This window comes from Onychostruthus taczanowskii, unplaced genomic scaffold, assembly GCF_017590055.1.
Source record: "Onychostruthus taczanowskii isolate IOZ18803 unplaced genomic scaffold, ASM1759005v1 scaffold183, whole genome shotgun sequence".
Taxonomy (NCBI): domain Eukaryota; kingdom Metazoa; phylum Chordata; class Aves; order Passeriformes; family Passeridae; genus Onychostruthus; species Onychostruthus taczanowskii.
The window spans coordinates 539450-554560 of NW_024499051.1; the positions used below are offsets into that span (position 1 = coordinate 539450).

At 50.6% G+C, this 15111-nt stretch overlaps 1 protein-coding gene across 1 annotated transcript; it reads right to left on the reverse strand.

Moving 5' to 3' along the window:
• Positions 1–7756: 7756 nt before the first annotated feature.
• On the reverse strand, positions 7757–14877 carry LOC121334140 (acrosin-like). Its single transcript, XM_041401041.1, has 9 exons — positions 14678–14877; positions 14066–14365; positions 13687–13819; positions 13059–13235; positions 11323–11441; positions 8963–9184; positions 8380–8651; positions 7964–8109; positions 7757–7930 (listed from the first exon to the last, which is right to left on the reverse strand). The coding sequence occupies exons 1-9, from the start codon at positions 14875–14877 to the stop codon at positions 7757–7759; spliced, it is 1743 nt and encodes a 580-aa protein (XP_041256975.1).
• Positions 14878–15111: the final 234 nt, after the last annotated feature.

Consider the following 15111-nt stretch of genomic DNA (forward strand, 5'->3'; position numbering starts at 1 on the left):
TTCCTGAAGTTGGTGTCTGTTTTCTCTACTGACCCTGACTGTGGGAAAAGTAGGATTCCACACTGCTCTGAGCAACCTATGCTGTGCCTCAGTGCCTTGGAGTGATTTATTATGACAGTATATTCAGATAGCCTCTATTCTCTTTCCAGAAATTGTTACTGTATCTTTAAGAGGCTTCAACCCCGGGACCTTGAGTGTGTGAGGCAGGGGGAATGGAGTGCTTTTGTTCTGTGTGGGTGTTTTTTAAAAGCTCCCCTCCCAGGTTTTTCAGGGCTCTGTGTGGCGTGATTTTATCATGGCTGGCTTGGTTTTTGCCTAGGCAAAAGTTTTGCCTTTCCTTGTCTCGGAGAAGCTGCAGTAGTGATTTTTAGGCTGCCTTGAGGCAAACTGAGCAGCTGCTTGTCTGAGACTGGGACATCACACTGGCAGGAGTAGAGCTTCCCTGCTCCAACCCAAACTGTTGTATTGTGCTTTTTGTTTTATTAGTAGGTTTATGGTTTGCTTTGTAATTTGGAAATGTTCTTTATGCTGTTTTCTTTTTGTCCCTGCCTTTTCCCAGAACTTATGTCATCTTTTTCATTGTTAGTTTCTAGTTTCTATTTCTCCAAACTTTAGCAGTTTACTGAAACTGTTTTTCTTCCCTTGGAATTTTATTGGTTCATACATTGTAATTCCCACCTGGTTTTTTACTCCCAATTCTCCTGATTTATTAAAGATTGTGCCCTCCCCTGGAATGTACCCCAAATATAAGTGCCCTTTCCCCCATTGTTCAGGGTCCTGGGAGAGGAAAAGGGGAAGTTTACCATCAAATAAAGTTACTCTGGGAGTAACTTCCCTGTGTTTTATAATGCACCGAAACAGCTGACAGTTGGGATTCAAATGGAGTTCCAGGGGGAATCTGCCATGCCCCCGCTCCTGTCATCAGCTAGCTGGGGGAAAGAGAAGTGGCACCAAACCACTGTGAACTGTGCCAAGCTGTGGAAAGAACACACAAAATGACTTCAGCCCAGCTATTTCACCTGCCATGACCGTTCTGCTGTTCTTTGCCATGGGGAGGAGGCTGGCGTCATATGGGCCATGAGGCCTTCGTCTGCTGCTGGGCCTTTGTCTGCTCCATGAGGCTCCTGCCTTCCAAAGGGGGAGAAGTTGATGCCATCTTTTATCATGTATCAGGAACGGCTATTCTCCAGCATTTTGGGTCTCCTTTTGTTCTGGTGGGGTAGTGAGATCTAACACTTTGATATGTACAAGTTATTTACTTTTATTTGTTCCTGCCTGTTGGCATTTGGTTTGTCAACAAAAATGTTGGGGTTTTGTTGGGTTTTTTTTTTTCACTTTCATTTATTAGTATTCATTCCTTACTGGTGGAAAGGGATTCTTGAAGTCTAAAGTCTAAAGGAGGTAACACAGATGTTCTCTTCTAAATCTCAAAATGAGACAAAATTTGTTGCCCAACTTAAGGGTGCAAGAGAAAGTGAAAAAAAACAAAAAAACACTCTTGTCTGAAAGACTTTTTACTGGCTACAATAGTCAATGATTACCATGCTGCCTGTTCAATAATGGCTTCATGGCACCTAGGCATGTGTTCTTATCCATATATATTGGCAACCCTAGCCCTGGTATATATCTCCTACATAACAGGGATGCGAATCAGAATTGTTGTGTTGATATGTTCTGTGCTAATAATTTATGGAAAGACATCAGAGGTAATGAGAGTTATTTGGCATGGTATTCTCTGCTGTTTTCCTGTGCTGGCTTTGACAGTCTTTTTTTGGGATTTATTAACAATTACACACAGTCTGTTGGGGGAAAAGTAGGGGATGATTTTTCCCAGCCTTTTACCTCCTTCTTCCTCTTCAGATCTGGCATGTCACCTTTTGAGAATATTCCATTCCCTCTGGATGTTAAAGATACCATATTTTCTTTTTCAAAATTCTGCTAGCTCTCCTCCTTAAGACTTACAGGACATTTAGAACCAGGGTTCAGATTTCCAGAGAGGTTGTCCAGACATCTGCCCCAGTGGTGGAAAATCTTGAGTGGTGTGGGACGTGGAAGGACATAGGCCAAACCCTGAAGGAATTCTGTGCCCCATAGTTTGAAACTTTCACCCTGAACAAATTCAGAATCCAGCTGAGGTAGGGAAATATCTGAAAAAAAAAATTGTAATGACAGCTCTAGAGAGAAGAAACTCATTGCAATGTGCTGGGCTCTGGCTAATGCTTATCATACACTGCTAGACACTGTAGGACAGCAAATACAGCCAGAGGGGCAGGAGGATGAATCAGCAGACACCCCAGGCACTCTGGCTGCAGCTAAGCCAGATGGTGAGCCTAAGCCAACAGCAATTACCCCTGTCCAGAGAAGGAAACACAAAACTAAATCCACTCACCCAGTGGATGATGGTGGGAAGTCAGGACCCTCACAACCAGTAGAGGAATTGGAACCAGAAATAATCACCAAGTCTCTATCCTTAGAAAGCCTTCACAATCTCAGAAAATATCTCAGCCAATGGCCTGATGAGTCTATATTATGTGGGTTGGTCCAAACCTGGGACACTGCAGGCTATGATACAATTTTGGATGGTATTGAAGTGAGGCATTTTCGACCTCTGTCATGTGATGTACTGACCAGGGGATTGCAAGGAGGCCCAAACCTCTCAGCCTCTGGACACAGCTCTTAACAAGTATGAAAGAAAGATACTTTAACCCAGATCTTCAGCTGCAGCAAGGCCTCTGGAAGACCATGGAGCAAGGAACCCAATACTTGAGAAAACCAGCTGTGCTAGAGGTCCTTTTCTTAGATGATGATCAAACCTGTTATGGTGTGATGTCATGGCTTGCCTCAGTTCTCTTGGTTTCTCCCTGAAATTTCCTTCCCCAGGTGGGGTGTCAATCACCTCTCCTTTCCCCACCCTTGACCCCTGCTGGGCATTGCCTATCAACCCTGAAATTCCAAGGGGAGCATCAAGTGATTGGCAGGTTCAAAGGACGCTCTCCACCCCCTGGGGGGCCACTGGCCAGCCCAGGTGTCCTTCTCACCTGAGACGTCCTCCCCCTATACCTGGTTGGTGGTCCCTGTGGTCCCCTCCCCTGCCCCCTCTCCCCAGGTAAAAGGGAAAGCAGACCACATGGTTTGGGTTCTGTTGGGAGAGTTCGGTGGAGTTGTTGCAGGATTCAGAGGCCATGCCCAAAATAAAAACTCTGGATTAAAAACTCTCCATCAGGACCAACTCCTTTATTCACCTTGCCTTAAAGGTTTCTCCAGCTCAGGAAGGCCTGAGGAGTGGCCCTGCATCAACAGCAAGCTCCAGCCAGTAAGCGCTGGAGCTTGGGGCATGCCCGGATTTGTCTCCACGTGCCCAGCTGTGACCACAGGTAACTGAATAGCATCTCTGGGAGGAAGGACCACAGGTGCCGCTATTTGGTCAGCAGCTGAGGACAGACAGGCCAAAGGCAGTCCCATTCAGTAATATTGGTAAGTTCCAATACAAACCCCTGAGAGTCCAGACATCGTAAAATGTATGGCAGTGATGTGGCTCAAACTTGCACAAATCCAGCCACGCATGTACACCCCTGTCATAGCAATGTTGCAGTGGAAGGAGAGGGACGAGACAGTACTGCTAGGACAAAGAGGCTCTGGTACTATGAAGACACTGTGCATGGCCCAAGAGAAGCAAAAATCTTAGCTGTGGCAACACACCTGGCGGCGCATATACAGAAAGTGAAAGACAGGACTGAAGAGACCCATCAGAAACTCAGGAAGGAGATGAAAGAGGACCTTCTCTAAGTCTCATCAGCACAGTGCAGATGCCCTTTTATCTGATGCAGATGGCCCCAGCTAGGGAGAGGTGGTACACCCCACAAGCTGACCTGTGGCTCTTTCTGTGTGAGCATGGGGAAGATTTGAGGTGGGATGGAAAACTAATTTCTGTCTGGCAGCACAGGTGTGTAAACTAAAGGAGGAAACTACTAACATGGGTATTCTACCATAAGATATGCAGCTACAGTTTCCTGTAGATGAGCTGCCAGGTATAACAGAAAAGACGATGATATGTTCTTCCCCTTGAAGGAACCTCTGGGATGTTCGCAGAGGGAGTCAATAGTAGCCAGGACAAGAGGGGCCCTGGCCTCCAGCCAGGTAAATGCTGGGGAAAATTGGGTCATTTGGACTGTGTGGATCCAATGCCCTAGCACAACTGAACGACAAAAATACAATGCTTTGGTTGACACTGGTGCACAATGTACTTTAATACCACTGGGACATGTGGGGACAGAACCTGTTTCTATTGTTGGGTCAACAGGGGAGTCGCAGCAGTTGACTCTGTTGGAAGCTGAGGTACAGTTGACTGGGAAGGAGTGGAGTAAACACCTTATTGTGACTGGTCCCGAGGTCCCATATATTTCAGGAGTAGATTTCCTCAGGAGTGGTTATTTCAAAGACCCTAAAGGACTCAGGAGGGCTTTTGGAATACCTGCTGTGAAGACGGAGTGCCCTCTGTCTTTAGACACCCTGCCTGGTTTCTCAAAGTACCCTTCTGCAGTAGGACTCCTGAGGGTGGAAGAACAGCAGGTACCAGTGGCCACCACTATAGTACATCATTGGCAATACCACAAAAACTGAGACTCTGTGATTCCCATACATAATGTGATGCGTGAGCTGGAGAGCCAGGGAGTGATCAGTAAGACCCATTCATGCTTCACCAGCCCATTTGGCCTTTGTGCAAGTCTGATGGGGAATGGAGATTGACTGTGGACTATTGTTGCCTAAATGAATTTACACCATCACTGAGCGTTGCCGTGCCGGACATGCTGGAGCTCCAGTACAAGCTGAAGTCTGAGGCAGTAAAGTGGTACGCCACTATTGACATTGCCAATGCATTTTTCTCCATTGCTCTGGCAGCAGAGTGCAGGCCTCAGTTTGCCTTCACCTGGAGGGGTGTGCATTACACCTGGAACCGACTGCCTCAGGGGGTGGATACACAGCCCCACCATCTGCCATGGGCTGATCCAGGCTGCATGGGAAAAGAGTGAGGCTCCAGAACATCTGCAGTACATCAATGACATCACTGTATGAAGGAACATGGCAGGGGATGTTTATGAGAAAGGAGAGAGAATAATCCAGAGTCTTCTTCTGAAGCAGGTTCTGCTATCAAATGAAGTAAAGTCAAGGGGCCTACCCAGGAAATTAATTTCCTAAGGGTTGTTATAGATGGATAATGAGATGATTGGCTCTCGCAGTTAAGGGATAACTATTGTGTGAATATTAAGAAAAGCTTTCGTGATGTATAGTTATGTTATTATAGTTTAGGTGTCCTCTGTTCTCCCCATGGTTCCCTTTTCCCCCCTGTATTGTTACCATCAGACAGCCGGGGTGGCCTAGGACAGGTAAAAAGAATGCGTGCAGATGTGTCCCTTGCATGGGGCAGTCGGGCATGGAAAAGCTTGTTGCTAAGGAGGTGGGGCATGACAACACCTGACCCTCCAATCAAGTTACAAGAAAGCAGACTCCACCGATAAATGGCAAAGAAGAGCTGACTGACAGACTTTAGGAGGGGCCAGGGCTGGCTGATGCAACCCCCAGGGGTATAAAAGATTGAGCATCCATCTTGAAGACGAATTGGCTGCATGGTATGCGTGAGGAGCAGTTCCCAGTGCTGCAGCTTTTTTCTTATGTAGTCCTTTGTTGTATTTTTGTTAAGGTTTAATAAACCTCTTTAAATTTTCAAAGTGAGCAGTTGTCTCTCACAGGGTGAAGTGGCAAGATGGATGCAGACTGATGCCAACAGATATAATTAATAAGATAAGTGCTATGTCCCCACTGACCAGCAAGAAAGAAACACAAGCTTTCCTAGGCACTTTGGGCTTTTGGAGAATGCACATCCTGGAATACAGCCAGATTGTAAGACCTTTCAACCTCATGACACAAAACAAAAATTATTTTGACCGGGGCCCTGAGTAACAGCAAGCTTTGGAGTAGATCAAGCATGAGATTGCCCATGCAGTAGCACTTGGGCCTGTCAGGACAGGACAGGATATGAAGAATGTGCTCCACACCACAGCCATGGAGCATGGTCCTTCCTGGAGCCTCTGGCAGAAGGGACCTGGGAAGACCTGAGGCTGACCTCTTGGGTTTTGGAGTCATGCATACAGAATCTGCGGCCAGCTATGCCTGAACTGAGGAAGAGATTCTTGCAGCTTATGAAGGGGTTCAAGCTGCTTCAGAAGTGACTGGCACTGAAACACAGCTCCTTCTTGTACCCTGACTACCAGTGCTGGGCTGGATATTTAAAGGAAAGGTCCCTGCAATACATCATGCCACAGATGCTACCTGGAGTAAATGGATCACCCTCATAGCATGTGAGCTTGAATAGGAAACCCAAATTGACCTGGGATCTTGGCAGTCATCGCAAACTGGTCCAAAGGCAAGAACTTTTGATTATCATCAGAAGAGGAAGAGCAGGTAATGTGTGCTGAGGAAGCCCTACCATATAACCAGCGACCTGAAAGTGAAGGATGATACATCCTCTTCACTGATGGATTCTGCTGTACTGTAGTGACCAGTAGGAAATGGAAAAGAGCTGTGTGGAGCCCTATGTTGTGAGCTGCAGAAGCTACTGAAGAACGAGGTGGATCTGGTCAGATTGCAGACCTGAAAATAGCCCAGCTGGCTTTGGACATTTCTGTGTAAGAGAAGTGGACAACACTCTACCACTACACTGACTGGTGGCGGGTAGCAAACAGTCTGGGGGTGGCTGAAAGGGTGGAAAAAGGCCAAATACAGTGTAGAGGAAAACCAGTCTGGGCTGCTGAAGAATGGCAAGACATCAGTGCCTGGGTAGAGAATATGATAATTAAAGCCTGTCATGTAGATGTCCCCGTGCTGAAGAGTCAGGCAACAATGAACAGGTGGATCAGGCTAAAAAATCAAGGTGTTACAGATAAATTTAGATTGGTAACACAAGGGGAAGTTTTTCCTAGCTCAATAGGCCCATGATACCTCAGGTCAGCAGGGCAGAGAGGCTACCTAAGAGTGGGCACAAGACTGAGAGGAGGATTTACCATGGACAGTCTTCCAGATAATCCATGATTGTTAGATGTGCTGATAGGACAAGGGGTACTGGCTTTGCAGTGACAGAGAGTAGCTTTGTACATGTCTTCCCTGAGGAGTTGCAGGATGCCCTACCATTTATTTTTTCCCCAAAATGAAAATTCTGGGGTTGAATAAATGGGTACAAAATCTTGGGGTGAATTTGTACACTACCTAGATGATTTGTTAATTAAAGAGTTGAGATAAGAAGGTTCTTTCCCACCCTGTGGTGATTATCTACAGCCCTCAGGCAAACGAGCCCACCATGCTGCAGTTTGCCTCTGTGCAGCTGGCCCTTTGATTGCTCCTTCTCTCCACTGGCCAGGCTTATACAGCCCTTCTCATCCCCCTTTTCTCTGCCCTCGTCTCCTCCCAAATATGGAGCCATGTCCAGGCTGCTCAATCTGCAGGTGTGGAATATGGAAGTCCTTGCCTTGTCCAGCAGTTGGAATTCAGTCAAAAAGATGGTTCCCGGTGATGATTGGTAACTTTACTTCAACCACTAAGTCAGCTCCAGTGTGTGCATGTACAGAGTAGAGGAGTGTGGTCAGGACAGAGAAGGGTTTTGACCCTGAGGCTGCCTTTTTATCAGCAGGCATTGCCCCTGCAGGAAACAATTGCTGTGCACTGTGGCACACCCTGGAGGCTGCCCTGGTACTCAAGAAGCAATTTAAACATTGTTTGTGCCCATGTGGGCCAGAATCCAGTCATAGAAGTACTGAGTGGAGGTGTAGACTCCGGGACGCCTTGCTCTGCCACAGCTTTTTCCCCAGCTGGTCACTCCGACAACCCACCAGTAATCAGCATGGTTGTCTTGGCACATGAGCGGACCACCACTGTCACCCTGCAGCAGAGCACAGAGGATTAAGACTCTTACCTGGCAGGTGTCGATGCGGCCATGCGGGTAACCAGCACACAAGTTGTGGGTGTGGATTTTCCCTGAGTACCAGAAGGTCCTGTTGCAGAGCTGGATATTGATGAGGCGTACCTTGGCCTCCTGGAGGTCATCACTTGGGGTTTTATCTGTGAACACAGAAAGAAACAAGCCACGAGCAGCTCCTTCCCCGTTCTTCTCCCTTTTCTGTGGGGGATCCCCTTCCCTAGGACATGGCTTTGCCTCTGAAGAGGCACTGGGGCACTCTGACCCTGCTGCCTGCCTCTGGGGATCAGACCAGGCCCATCTCTGTAGACGTCTGTATGTCCTGCAGCCTGGGTTTGGCCTCTGCTATGGGGAAGCCCAAACCATCTCCCCAGTGTGTTTAGCTGGCTCTGGAGTCCCTCTTTGGAGCTCACCTTTTGCAGTGGTGGCACCCCAGCCAGCAATCCAGCAGTTATGCTCTTGTGACACTGACACTCCTAAGATAGCATCAGCAACACAGGCCAGCTGGATGTAGGGGCTGCACTGGACAGGCTTGCTCAGCTCCAGCAAGGCAATGTCATTGCTCATGTCACGTCTCTGATAGTTTTCATGACGCAGCAACTTCTTAATTTGGCGGACTTGTGCCCCAGGACCCAGCTGACTTAACCGGGTGGCCCCAATCACCACGTAGACCAAGGTGGTGTTACTGGAAGGCAGATGGAGAGAGGGCTGAGAGTGAGCAGAGCCATGTCCCACAGCAGCCCAGCAGTTTCTAGACCTTGGCAAGGCAGAGAGGGAGCAGTGCTCTGGCAGATGTGAGTGCCTTCACACACAACTTAGGCTGAGGGAATGTCAAGCTAGAGGCTGCTAGGAAGCCTTGGCACAAGCCCAGGCTTCTCCTGAGCAGTGTGGCAGCCTGGCTGCCTGAGAGGAAAGGGAATGGGAGTAGCAGGTGGTGCTGCTGACAGGGCACCTGCTGGTGTTATGGAGATGTCCCCATTGCCTGCCCCTTCTTACAAAATGAGGTCAAAGCAGTGGGCTGCTGTGAGGACCCCCTCTGCCCTGATGAGGGACCCTCCACAGAAATGCTTTGTGCCTGGTATCCTCGGATGCTGGATGCTGACCATCCATGGCCAGGCTCCTGGCTTGGCCCCTGTGCCACCCACAATGCGTGTATTGCCGGAGTCACGACTCTTGTAACCAGAGTCAGACATCATGGGTCGGAGGCCGCAAGTCCATCTGCAAGCAGAAAGTAATTTCCGTGCTGCTTCATGGCCTGCTGTGGCTCAGGCTGAAGCTCAGCCCTCTGCCCTCCCCACAAGGGCTTGCACACACAGCAGGTCAGGGAAACCCATGGGTTGTGTGTCTGTCCGTGCCAGCGCCTGGTTGCTGGCAAGGAACTGGGGCTTCCTGTGGTGGGTGGGAAACTCTGGCCTGGCCATGGGGGACAGGCGGGTACCCTCCAGGGAAGGCCACAAGTGCTGCCGTGGTTCCCTCCCAGGGTCCGGGGCCTCTTACCCGCAAGTGTTCTGGATGCTCTGTGCCAGCCCAGCCACAGTCAGCAGGATGAGGAGGCCAAAGCAATTCATGGCTGCCAGAGGCACGTGTCAGCTGCAAGCACTGAGGGCTCTGGACAATAGCACAGCCGCAGTGCCCACAGCAGCCGTGCTGCCCGTGGTGCCCTTGACCCTGGGGCTGATGTCATGGAGGGGTGGGTTCTGTATTCTGAGCACTGTGGCCTATGTCAAGGGGGTCCAGTGGGGGAGGGGCAACATCAAATCAAGGAGAAATAGAATGGTTTGGGGTGGAAGGAATCTTGGAGATCATTAACTCCAACCCCCTGCCATGGGCAGGGAGGGATAGCACTAGGGATCCCAGGGAGGGATTGGGAGGGTCTTGTACTAGACCCAGTTGTCCAGAGTGTCCAGAGCTTGGCTTGAGAGCAGCCTTTGAACAAACTCATGCCAGTGCCTCAGTAGCCTCACAATCCGGAATTCCTTCTTATGATCTTATCTACATCTACCTCTGTCACTGTAAAGCCATTGCCCCTTGTCCTATCAGGACCTGCCCTTGTAAGAAGGTTCTCTGCTGCTTTCTTTAGGCCCCTTCTTCTGTGCAGTCCCCGGGGCAGGCAGCAGCTGAGGAATCCATTTGGGGCAGGGAGCTGGGTGTGCAGCTGCAGTGCCAGCTGCAGATTGAGCTCTGGCTGGCAGGAACCTGGGACCAGAGGCTGTGAACTGCCCATGCTTTGCATAACAGAGAGCACAGGGAGCTGTGGCACTGGCCAGGGATTTGAATGAACACTGAGAGCTGCAGCAGGAGCTGGAGGCTCTTTATGAAATGTGACATCTGTGAGTCTGCTGGGAGAATCCTGAGGTTGAATGGATATGGAAACCTATTGGTTTTTACCAGTATCACTGCATGGGACGTGCCTTGGCTTGTCTGGCTCCTGCTGCTGAGCCAAATAGTGGCAGCTGTGGTGTTTTCATCCCAGAGACACTGGCTAGCTATGAGTTGCAGCTGGGCACGATGGAGTAAGCCTAGACATGTCCGAGCTCCAGTGCTTACAGGCTAGAGCTTCTTGGTAGAAGAGGGTCACTCCTCAGACCTCTCTGTGCTGGAGAAACCTTTTAAGGCGATGGTGAAGGAAGGAGTCAGTCCTGATGGAGGGTTTAATCCAGAGCTTTTATTCAGGACCACATGACCCCTGTATGTAGCAACAACTCCACAAGAACTCCCTTGCCGCGTGTGTGGTGCTTGCCCTTTTTACCCAGGGGAGAGGGGGAGGGGAGGGAACACAGGGACCACCAATCCAGGTACAGGGGGAGAAGGCCTCAGGGAAAAGGATGCCTGAATGCCCCAATGCCTTTCCAATGTTGTGGGGGGCATCTTTTGAATCTGCCCAATCACTTGATGCTCCTCTGGAATTTCTGGGTTGATAGACAGTGCCCAGCAGGAGTCAGGGTTGGAGAAAGGAGATGTGATTGACACCTGGGGAACGACTGGGGTAACTGAGGCAAGCCATGACATCATACTGCAACAGAAACCTGCTCTGACTGGGTGAGAGTGGCATCAGTAGGGAGTCAAACAGGGCGACCATCGGATTGTTGGCGCCCCCTGCGCCTCTGGAATGGTCACACAGGGGAGTTTCTTCAGCACTATGGCAGCCCAGATGGGACTGTAGAGAAGTACCCTTAGAGCCTCGCTCCTCCAAACATGGCAGCTGTTGGCAGCAGGTGAGTTCATCGGGATCTTTAGAGCAGGAAGGAGCTAAATGGGGCGTGTTACAATTCCATGCGCAGACTCTGTGTAAATTATATGGGTGCATTTGAGCCTTTCTATTGTTGTGGCATTTGTTGCAGAGGTGATGAAATCACTGGTAGAGGGTGAAGGCATGCACAGCATAATCACTGTAAGGCGGCCACAGAGGAGTTGTGAAGGCCCCCATAAGATGTGGCGTGGGGGGCATTGAGTCTCTGCTAGGACACTCGAGTCTCTGCTCAAAGGGTTTTGGAGAGAGGCACAGGGAGAGCCTTGTGTGCCTTGTGCCAGGGTTCCTGGGCACACACAGAAGGGGGTGGAAGTCCCTTTTTGCCATAAAAAGGAGTTTTACGTCCCTTGTGGTTTTTGACATGACGGGAAATATTCTTGTAGTTAAGAGGACACCTGTGGCTGAGCTTGTGCAACACTGACAGAAATTCTTATGGGCAGTAGGATTTTGCCAAGGCACAAGTAAAGTTGTGCCAGGGTGATTGGGTGACTCTAAGCTGGTCTCCTCACTGGGCAGGGTAATGGCATTCTGCAGCCTTGAGTGAGACTCTTGCACTCAGTATTGTAAGCTAGCAGCCCCTGACATAAGTCAGGGTGGAAGGGACCAGTACAGATGTGGGGTGGCTGTTCTCAGCACAGCCCATCTTGATTAATACAAAGGGAAGAGTGCCACCCACTCTGAGACTCCACTGGCCTGGAAGCCAAGAGAATGTGCTTGGCACATGTCTTCCCCAAGGCATTCCAAGATTCTTTACCATTCCCCATCCCCACTCCCACACCCCACCTTCCCAGGCCCCAGTATAAAATTTTGATTGAAAGGGTTTAAAATTAGAGTGCACATTTGCACGGTTTGTAGATGATTTGTTAATTAAAGAGTTGAGATAAGAAGGTTCTTTCCCACCCTGTGGTGATTATCTACAGCCCTCAGACAAATGAGCCCACCATGCTGCAGTTTGCCTCTGTGCAGCTGGCCCTTTGACTGCTCCTTCTCTCCATTGGCCAGGCTATTACAGCCCTTCTCATCTTCCTCAACTCCCCCTTTTCTCTGCCCTCGTCTCCTCCCAAATATGGAGCCATGTCCAGGCATCATTTTCCCCTGGCTCACAGGTTGGCCCTGCCTGTGAACAGCCTTGGTGTTGCAGGTGGTGTTGGCCCACTCACCTTGGCCTTCCATGGCATTCCTGGTGTACTTTTCCACAGTTCCTGACAGGTTCCTCTCCCCAGAATGACCCCAGCACTTCCTTTGAGTATCTGTGAAGTGTGACCACTTGGCACATCAATCCCCCTTTGCTGCCTGTGAAATCTGGCTCTGCTTTAGGGCACTGGCACTCCAGTCAGGAGCCAGGAGTTTCCCTTGTCATGCTTGGGAGTTTCCCAGGATTGTTCCCTTAGCCCAGGCTCACACCAGGTCCTAATCACCAGCTTATGTGCATTTGAGCACCACCCCCAAGGTGTGTGCATTTTTCCTATCCCTTTGCGAGGCTGGATGTAGCAGGTTCCTCCAGCCCATGGTGGCTCAGAGCACTCTTCTCTCTTCTCACTTTGCAGATATTTGGAGCCACTCTGTCCCCACTCTCCAGGTTTATTCTGCAGGTGCTGAGCATGGCAGTTGTCTTGCCCAGGAGTTGGAATTCTGAAAAGGTCGTTCCCTGTGAACAAAGGTAACTTTATTTCAACGATTAATTCAACTCCAGTGTGTGTGTGCAGAGAGGAGTGTGGTCAGGACAGAGCAGGGTTTTGACCCTGAGGCTGCCTTTGGATCAGCAGGCTTTGCCCAAGCAGGATACACTTGCTGTGCACTGCAATGTGTCCTTGATGCTGCCCACCCTGGTGCTCAAGAAACATTTTCAATTGTCTCCAGGCCGATGTGGATGCCAATCCAGTCATAGAAGTACTGAGTGGAGGTGTAGATTCCAGGCCGCTTTGCTCTGGCACAGCCTCTTCCCCAGCTGGTCACTCCAACAATCCAGAAGAAATCACTGTTTTTCTCCTGGCACATGAGAGGACCACCACTGTCACCCTGCAGTAGAGCACAGAGGATTAAGGTGGTGTTAGGTGGCCCCTGTCAGCACTGGGGCTGTCTCCATCTCTTCCACAGCCCATGCCAGAGCTGTACCCAAGCGCTTGAGCCTCCAGAAGCTTGGCTGTGAATGACATGGGGTCCTATAGTGTAGGGCTCTCTCTGTCATTTCTGCACAGGACTCCTGCATGTGCAGAGGATGGACATGTGGCACCTGGACCTCTGCTACCAGGAGCATTAGCTGGGCTCTTGGGGTTTCTGGCACAAGGGGAATCCTGGGCAGGCAGGTGTGGATGGGGATGTGTGGGAAGCCCCCAGAGCAGTCGGTGGGGAGCTGGGGCTGGGAGGGCGACTGAGTGGCCAGGCAAAGCAGGCCCTGGGCTGTGTTGGGGCGGTGCTGCCCTGGCTGCCAGTGCTGCTGGGGGCTGAGTGGCTCATGGCACGCTCCTACCTGGCAGGTGTCGATGCGGCCATGCGGGTAACCAGCACACACGTTGTGGGTGTGGACTTTCCCTGCATACCAGTCACTGCTGTTGCAGAGCTGGACATCAATGAGCTGGACCTTGGCCTCCTGTAGGACATCACTTGAGTTTTGAGCTGTGAGCAGAGAAAGGAATTATCCCCCTGTAGCTCCTTGAAAATTCTGCTCCACTGCTTTAGGGGATCCCCTTTCCTAGGGCATGGTTTTGTCTCTCCAGAGGCACTGGGGTGCTATGATCCTGTTGCCTGCCTTTGGGGAGCGGGCCAGGCTCATCTCTGCAGAGGTACACATCCATCAGCCTGGGTTTGGCCTCTGCTGTGGGGAAGCGCAAGCTCTCTCCTCAGTGTGCTGAGCTGGCTCTGGAGTCTCTCTTGGGAACTCACCTCTTGCAGCAGTAGAACCCCAACCTGCCACCCAGCAGTTCTGCAGGTCTGACAGGTTTAGGGTGGGGTCAGCCACACAGGCCAGCTGGACATAGGGATTGCAGTCAACAGGCTTGCTCAGTTCCAGCAAGGCAATGTCATTACTTTTGTCACTTGGATTATAACGTTCATGACGCACTAACTTCTTAATCCGTCGCAGTTGTGCTCCATGTCCTGGCTTAGTCAACTGAGTGGCACCAATCACCAGATATACCATGCCAATTTTCCTGGAAAGCAGATGAAGAGAGGGCTGGGAGGGAGCAGAGCCATGTCCCACAGCAGCCCAGCAGTTTCTAGACCTCTGCTTGGCAAGGCAGAGAGGGAGCAGTGCTCTGGCAGATGTGAGTGCCTTCACACACAACTTAGGCTGAGGGAATGTCAAGCTAGAGGCTGCTAGGAAGCCTTGGCACAAGCCCAGGCTTCTCCTGAGCAGTGTGGCAGCCTGGCTGCCTGAGAGGAAAGGGAATGGGAGTAGCAGGTGATGCTGCTGACAGAGTACCTGTTGGTGGGGGATGTCCCCATTTCTGGTATGTCTTTACCTGATCTTGTCAAAGCAGTGGGCTGCTGTGAGGACCCACTCTGCCGTGATGAGAGATCCCCCACAGAGGTGTCTTGTGCCTGGTACTGCAGGATGCTTAAGGCTGACAATCCAGGGCCAGGCTCCTGGCTTGGCATCTGCACCACCTACGACGCGTGTTGTGCCGTCGTCATGATCCATGTACTCATACTCATACACCATGGGTCGGAGCCCACATATCCCTCTGCAAGCAGAAAGTAATTTCCGTGCTGCTTCATGGCCTGCTGTGGCTCAGGCTGAAGCTCAGCCCTCTGCCCTCCCCACAAGGGCTTGCACACACAGCAGGCCAGGGAAGCCCATGGGTTGTGTGTCTGTCCGTGCCAGCGCCTGGTTGCTGGCAAGGAGCTGAGGCTTCCTGTGGTGGGTGGGAAGCTGTGGCCCAGCCATGGGGGACAG